Source organism: Armigeres subalbatus, chromosome 2, assembly GCF_024139115.2.
Source record: "Armigeres subalbatus isolate Guangzhou_Male chromosome 2, GZ_Asu_2, whole genome shotgun sequence".
NCBI classification, from domain to species: domain Eukaryota; kingdom Metazoa; phylum Arthropoda; class Insecta; order Diptera; family Culicidae; genus Armigeres; species Armigeres subalbatus.
The window spans coordinates 357,582,619-357,591,153 of NC_085140.1; the positions used below are offsets into that span (position 1 = coordinate 357,582,619).

An 8,535-nucleotide genomic window follows, 5' to 3' on the forward strand; every position below is an offset into this window, starting at 1 on the left:
TCTCGAATACCTCGCGTGGATGAATCTGAAATAAATTTACAAACCATTTTAGAAAACGAAGTACATGAAAACGATCCTATATACGGGCCGGAAATCATAAATAAATTTAGAAATCAGCTCATCATTCATATTACCAATAATAGAAGAAAGTCCCCTCACATTTATTATTTTATCTTTTCAGGTTATAGTAGACACGTATTCCACCAGGAGGAATATACCGAAGAACAACTATTGAATATTCTTAAAGCTCATTTATCTCCAAAAATAACAAATGGAATCTTTGCCCCACCTAATATTGCAAAATTGTGCTCTAAAATTCTAGATAAACATTTCAAGGGAATGCGAGTACAATTCTGCAATCTTAAGCTACCAGATCTAATTTCTAAAAAAAAACCAAGACGAATTTGTTCGTAAGAGTCACAACTTTAATCATAGAAGTTGGAAACTCACATATGAAGAGATTCGTCAATCAGTCTACTTCCCAAACATGTCTTCAATTGTTAGGACCTTTGTAAAAAATTGCTGGGATTGTAAATACGCTAAATATGAGCGTCATCCCTTTAAAATTCCAATCACACGTAGAATCTATGAAAGACCTTTAGAAAGTCTATTCATGGACGTCTACGTGAAAGAGAACGAAAAGTTTCTAACAATTATAGACTCCTTTTCCAAATTTGCGCAAATTTACAAAATCCTTCACGAAACTTCAGAAGAAATCATCGAAACGCTCATCAAGCAATTCAAAATTTTTGGCCTACCGAAACAATTAACTTGCGATCAAGCCACTTATTTCCGCAGTCAAAATTTTAAGGAATTTCTAGAAACCCATGGTGTTGCCGTTCACTACGCTAGTAGTAGCAACAGTAATGGCACCATCGAGAGGTTCCATAATACACTTTTAGAAATGTATATGGCCAACCGCAGGAAATTCGACCAACTTTCACTTTACCAAGGACTGTCCATGACGACTGCCCTTTACAACGACACAAAACATGCCACGACGAATTTAGCACCGAGACAGATAGTATTTGGAAACTCGACGTCATTAGACTTACAGGACATTAACTTAACAAAACAACGCACTATTATGACAGCAAGAGACAATATTGTATTTGAGGCTAACAAACATAATTCCAAAATTAAAATACAGGACAAAGACTATGAGGATATTGAAGACGATACGGTTTTAGTTAAGACGAAGGAAAAGCCTCTCCTTTTAGCAACCGATATAGACTAGTAGATATCAAAGAACAAAACGAAAAACAATTACAGACGCAACAGGAATCAAAATTCATAAAAAAGATACAAAGAAGTAACAAACTGACTAAAACTTGCTTTCCGACTTCCTTACAGATTATGGCTCGGTATACTGACGCAGACGACTCTAACGGATTTAAGACTACACGATGTAAAACAAAATCCAATCATAATGATTCCCTTAGGAGAAGCTAGGATCAGTAACAGCTTTTTCAGAATAATGCATCCAATAAACCTTACCACCATTGAATCGACAATAGATGTGTACAATAATGTAGCCCAAACCGGAAAGCTTAATCAGACCTTTTTCGAGTTATCTATCAGGAGAAAAATAGGCAGAATTAATCTGTTGTTCAATAGAATTAGGCCACAGCGAATCAAACGATGGGAATCATTAGGTAGAGCGTGGAAATACATTTCTGGAAGTCCAGACGCCGACGATCTTAAAGTCATAAACTCTTCTCTAAACTCCTTGGTAGATGAAAATAATAAACAAATTCAGATAAATCACTTGTTTGAGAAACGTATGAGAAACTTGACACAAACTTTCAATTCACTGTTAGATAACGAGCAGAATTTGGAAAAAGTAACATTCGATAGTTTAGACTCTTTGAATTTCATATTTGAGATTGATGAATTATTATACTATTTAGAGATAATTGAAGAATCTATAACACTAGCCGGACGAAGCATCCCAAGCAGCCGCATCATCCACCCTGAAGAACTTTCGGTTATTCGCCATACCCTCAACGATAACGGTTTTCGATTGAACTCGGTCGACGATATGTTGAACATTGCTAGCGCGTACGCAGTATATAACAACGAGATGTTCATGTATATACTCAAAATACCAAAAATCAAGGATGTGCAATACAAAATTGGTTTGATTGAACCCGTAATTGCCAATAATTTACGAATTCATCTCACGGCACAATTTTATATTGAAGGACAGAACGTATTTATGTCAAAAAACCCGTGTCCAAAGATAAAAGATCTCTCTATATGTTCCTCCAGCAACTTGGAACCGCCTACGGAGTGCATTCAACAATTAGTTTCAGGACAACACACAGCCAAATGTCCTATGGAACGAATTTACGAAGCTAAAACTATTCGTAAAATCACAGAAGGCAACATCATGGTTACAGGATCCAACATTACACTTTCATCAAATTGTTCATCCGAACGATTACTCAATGGGTCATTCCTCATACAATACTCCAATTGTACTGTGAAGCTGGACGACGAGGAGTATGCTAACTCCGACTTGGAAATTCAACCATTCATCCCTACCACAGGAATTAAGGTCAGTCCAACTATACTGATAAACAATATCCCGTTACAGCATCTGCAAGAGATGCATTTAGAACACAGAAACCAGATAGATCATCTCAACTTAACTACGAACAATCTGCATTGGAAACTACATATGTTTGGATGGTTAACCTCATTATCAACAACAGTTATAATCATATGTATCCTGGGCCTGATCATAGCCATCATCTTTAAAATATTTAGTTGGAGAAAACATCTCACACTTAACACAAAAGAAGATATTCATATCAATTTCAGCCTAGCAACTGATGGATGTCCCGAGTCAAGAGATATACCACTTATCCCACAGCAATAGAAGAAAGCCGAGGACGGCTTTCAAACTAAAAGGGGAGCCATTATGGAAACATCGGAACATCGTGCCATTCAGGTGCACCAATTGCAGTCAGACAACGTGGACGACCCAAACTGCTAGATCAGCAGTTTGTACATTATAAATAACCCGCGAACGCGTGGCGCGCTCTCTTTCCTTTGGCAGCTTTGGACAATCACCGGTGGTGCTGTATTGTGTTAGTATTATTAATAAAAGTGTTTTAGAGTTACTAAGTCTTTTTTAAAAAGTGAATCCGTATCACGATTCCCATAAGTATGTTTACATGGAATTTGAAAGAGCAATTCATATTCTTTATTATGTCAGAAAATTGGAGATATTTTTTTCAAGTAAATGGATATAACTCGACAATGGGAGAAGATACAGAAAATATTCTTCTAGCAAAACACGCGTTTTGAAAAACCCCAAAAAGGTGACATTCGTGAAAAATGAAAAATAAAAAAAATTCGGCAAAGCTCACTTTTCACCGAGATCTCGGTAACGATTACCGACGTCTCGGTAAAGTTTACCGAAAACTCGGGAAACATTTTAAAAAATTTGAATTTTTTTTTTATTTTACGGAACATTGACTTAAAATTTTCTACAAAACTGTAGCGCAGCTTTTCCAATAAACTTTGCTATACAGTCGCCTCTCCACATCTCGATATTGAAGGGACCATCGAGATAGGGAGAGATCGAGGAATGGAAGGAAAATTGAAAAGGGTACTAGATCCAAAAAAGCTCGTTGCTATGAAAAACGACAACAAAACAAATGTCGCTTCTTGTTGTTGATGTGTTTGTTGTTGTTCAAAGATGGTCTAGTAGCCTAAAAATTTGAACACATCGACATAAGGAGAGCGATTCCTGAACAAAATACGATCAGAACCCACCGAGATAGAGAGAAATCGAGATAAGGAGGTTATCGAGATGTAGAAGGCCCAAATGTATGTAGATCGAAGGGACTAAGGAAATCATCGACATAGGGAGAGATATTGAGATATAGAACATTGAGATGTAGAGAGTCGACTTTATAAACTTTTTATGTAGTTCTCAAGCTCACTTGTTTAGAGCAATAAAAAAAACAATATTTATGATCTGCGTTTCATTTTATTTTATTTTTCACGAATGTCAACTTCTGAAGACTTTTGGTGCTTTACAAAACGCGTGTTTTGCTATTCTGTGGATGTGATATACTGCGCGGCTTTTGTAGTGTTCCCAAATGGGTACTTGCACAAAACTTTACGCGGCGAATGACTGTCGAAAGGAACGGCCGCGCCAAACCATACACCTCAATGCTATTCACCCGTAAGAAACAAGTAAACGGAGTGCAAAAAACGCGGCGGTACCTTTCCTGAAGGGTACGCCGCGTGCAATTTTGAGATAATCAAACAATAACATCGTCTGTATCTTCTTCCGTTGTCGAGTTATATCAATTCAATTGAAAAAAACACACGACTTCAGTAAAATTGGTAAAATTTGAGATAAAAAGTAACATATCTCCAATTTTTTGACATATTAAAGAATATGAATTGCTCTTTCAAATGCCGTGTAAACATATTTTTTGGTCTGCCCTAACCGGAGATATCAATATATGAAAAAGTTTAATTTTGACAGAAAAACGATTATAACTTTTGATCGGAAAAAGATATTGAGCATATTTACCCATCAAAGTTGCATTTTTTAGCTTTAAAAGTCACCCGAAAACTTTTTCGAGAAATCTAAAACAAAAAAAAGTGGATCAAAAACACTCTCGTTTAACATTTCAAAAGGACCTAAGTAACATTTTTTTCATGAATTAATTTGAGTACTGCAATGAAAAGCTTTCATGTTTTTCTGTTAATAGCGCTATTCAAATTAATTCATGAAAAAAATGTTACTTAGGTCTTTTTGAAAAGTTAAACAAGCACTGTTTTTTTTAGGTACACCCTAATATAATTAGGTAGAATTGCTCTAAATCAGCCAATTTAATAGCTACTGAAAAAGTTTTTTAAGCAAAATTTATTGGAATAAGCTGCGCTACAACTTCGTAGAACATAACATGCCAGTATTCCGAGAAATAATAAAAAATATTTTCTAATTTTTTTATGTGATGGACCACCCTATTTTTTGATAGCACCATAATGGTGGCCTTACTATTTCTAACAATTTTGTAGAACAACATTTTTTCTAAAAATTATAGTTTTGGCCATTGGCGTAACTACAGGGGGACTAGGGGGGGCTATAGCCCCACCGAGAACTAAATTAGCCCCCCCTAGAATGTTTGCCACTTTGCATGAATATTGTACTTATCTAGCTATCTGATCATATATAGGCGTAACTGCCAGGAATGAGATCTCTTAATTCACATCTCTCTCTCTACGAAACATTGAATCTATTTAAGGCCCAAATTTCCGTAATCCAGTCATTGACAAGAAAACAGCCACGTGCTTGTACCACCCCCAGGAAAAAAATCCGCCCACTGAGGAGAAAATGCATTCCCCAGCTGAATCGGGGAAGCACTCTTGTTTTAAAACTACATCAACATATAGTGGTGACTTCAATACATCCGTGGGATGCTTCATTTGGATGAATTTCGTAATATTATTTGAAAAAACTGCTTTTTGCAGAAAATATTGCAAAGTTGAACAAATATTTTTCCAGGAGGGGAAACCGTCGATTTACTCTCACGCTCTCTTGTACTTTGCAGATACTCGAAAATCATCGTTCAGTGTTGCGTGTTGATTTGTTCTATATGTTATGCTTGTTTTCTCAAATATGTACGTAAACATCAAGCAATAATCTATGAAAATGATGCTTTTCATGCTATATATTGACACTAAATATTAGATGTGAGCTAGAACTGTAAAAACGCAAGCATTCATAAGCAACGCAGGTTATTTATTTTTTCATAATTCAAGTGTTGATAATGTAATGTAATGCTAAAATAATAATGTAATGCTAAAACGGCATCACTTTTCATGTACACAGAGAGAAGACCGATCATATGGTCATGTAAACAATCCATTGAATCTGGACGAACATTTGAGAAGGTAGTCAACTGCATCATAATTTTACATTCATGTAAAATGCATGTAGGAAATTGTGTAATTAGGAGAAGGATGCACAACAAATCAATCTCTGATGCATGTTTGAGGTTGTTTAGGCGTATCACTATAATCTGTGCGCTGTACAGGTATTGAAAAGGACGTTTAAATTTTGTGGAAATATATAGAATTTGATATCTTTTGAAATGTTTGTGTACTTTGTACAAAATCAGATCTGAGCGAATGAGTAGGCTCTCCGCAAAAAAAGAAGCGAACAGCAAGAAAAATAAGTCGATTTGATGTATGACATATGAACATTTTCGAACTTCGAATAATTCTCGCTTAACTTTTCAAAAGGACCTAAGTAACATTTTTTTCATGAATTAATTTGAGTACTGCAATCGAAAGCTTTCATGTTGTTCTGTTGAATGCGCTATTCAAATTAATTCATGAAAAAAATGTTACTTAGGTCCTTTTGAAAAGTTAAGCGAGAATTGTTGTATCTTACGATAGGAATGTTAAACACAAAAAATAGTACGCTCCCTTGATTCTACAGCGCCATACATCATTACTTTAGGAAATTGGAGTAGGAACAGTGGTTCCATGCTGATGCAATGCTGATTGAATAAAAAAAATGGAAGCAACAGACTAAGAAAATAAATACAGTTTCTAAAATTTGGTTGGATAAAGAAAATTCTATGCCACTAGAACTGTCTGTATGGTCTTAATATTGACACAGCATAAAATGTTGGACAAACTGTTTTAGGAACACATGATGCTTTGCTTATTGGCATATTTCTAAAAAATCCTGATTTAAAATTGGATTTTTCAGCAAGTATTTAATCTTTATATATTTTAAAGTTTTCACAGAGTTTTGCGAGTATATTTAATTAAACCTAGCGTGTTCATAGTTCTTAAAGATGCATGGCCTTTCTAAAAGATTTATCAAAAGAATCCTTCTGAAAAATTGTGAGCCAAATACTACGTATCATATGTCTGTATCGATCCAGATATTTTGAAAGCATTTCTTTCGGTAGCTTTGAATGGTAATTTGGAGGATTTTTCTACTATTTCAGAAAGGCAAAATCTTGAGTTTTCAAGAAGTGGTAACAAACATTTAAATGAGAAACAAATTGGAATTCTTTCGGATGGATAAAATTTCACAGGCGTCTTACTACCCTACACACAATTTAAGTTGAATAAGCTAGTTTTTTAGCTGAACAAGCCAAATTGTGGCGAAATAAGCTCTTTATCAGCGGAGACGAGCCAGCCTCGGGCTGAAAGTCTCCTTAATAAAGACACAAAAAAAAAAAAAAAAAAAAAAAAAGCTCTTTATCAGCCTCCAATGCTTGTTGGGTAAGCTCTTATGTCATTCTAATCGCATAAAGTTTTTCTGGAATCTAACGACAGTAAATTCATCACTCACACTCAACCTCCTGTGAAATTATGGTTCTGAGACGAACCGACAATGCGCCTTTCCAATCACAGGCAAAACCAGAATTTTGAAAAAAAAATTCTATTATCTACTCTGACATAAACGTCAGATGATTTGCTATCCATGGAGAAAAAACTTCTGCAGCGTCGCCAAGCGATTATGATTTGCACTTTGAAGTATGTTCGCCTCGGCTCAACCTCTTCTAATGTATCTGAGAAAAACCGATTTGTTTACAATAATGTTCCTTTCCAATTACAAACAGAAATAAAATCTGAATCTGAAATCTGAAAGAAAAAATCACTTGACAGCTACTGACGTCAACGTTTCTGCAGCGTTGCTCTCCGACGAGCGTTTGTGATTCTGATACTGACGGCCGCTCGATGATTTTCCGCTAAGACGCTAAGAATAAAAGTTCAGCACCGCCACTGATATCCCGAGACCGCAATCGACGCCTAAGAAGAACAGATTTTCTTTCCACAAAGCGCTTTTCTAATCACTGATAATAGTGAAACGATAGTCTGAGCATTGCGTGGATATTTCTCTTGAGTACTGCTACTTACGGCGACGGCCAGCGCATTCTAATCCATTGTTTTTAATAGTTGGGGAAAATCTTAAAGAGTTCGTCGATCGATTGATACCAAAATCTCGAAAATCGTTACTTTTCGTGAAGGTCTAAGATTTGAATATGCAGAATTACCTCCCTATCTTCGCAAAGGACGTAATCCTACGTCAAAAATTAGCCCCCTAGAATTTTTTGTTAGTTATGCCAATGGTTTTGGCGTGAAATGCATATTTCCGCGTAAAGAGGCCCACACATAGGATATGTTTGCGTTGCGTTTGACACATTTCCCATGGGAAAACTGTCAAACGCGACGAGAACGTATCCTATGTGCGGGGCTCTTAAGACTGTATCCTGGACCGTAGTGCAGTTATGCAGGAATGTGTTTGCTACTACGCTTAACACATACTTTTTCGATTAAGGTGTTCAATTTAGAGAAATTAAACCTTAGATCCTTAGATGCCTTTCGCTATACTGATTTCAGACAGTTAACTGTAGCGTGCCGCTGTAAGCACGCTCAAAATGGGTGATTCATTGTTTTTTTTATATTTCAAGCTCTGGTAAAAGGGCGAATGTCGCAACTCGCAAGTGAGAATTCTCTTCATCAACTTCCGCTTTTTTG

At 36.1% G+C, this 8,535-nt stretch overlaps 1 protein-coding gene across 1 annotated transcript; it reads left to right on the forward strand.

Moving 5' to 3' along the window:
* Positions 1-1,494: 1,494 nt before the first annotated feature.
* LOC134217122 (uncharacterized) lies at positions 1,495-2,980 on the forward strand. The gene has a single exon (XM_062695902.1). The coding sequence runs from the start codon at positions 1,784-1,786 to the stop codon at positions 2,882-2,884; it is 1,101 nt and encodes a 366-aa protein (XP_062551886.1). The 5' UTR covers positions 1,495-1,783; the 3' UTR covers positions 2,885-2,980.
* Positions 2,981-8,535: the final 5,555 nt, after the last annotated feature.

Excerpts from the sequence above, each read along its gene's own strand:
- LOC134217122 (XM_062695902.1), top strand. The coding sequence starts at position 1,784 with ATGAGAAACTTGACACAAACTTTCAATTCACTGTTAGATAACGAGCAG.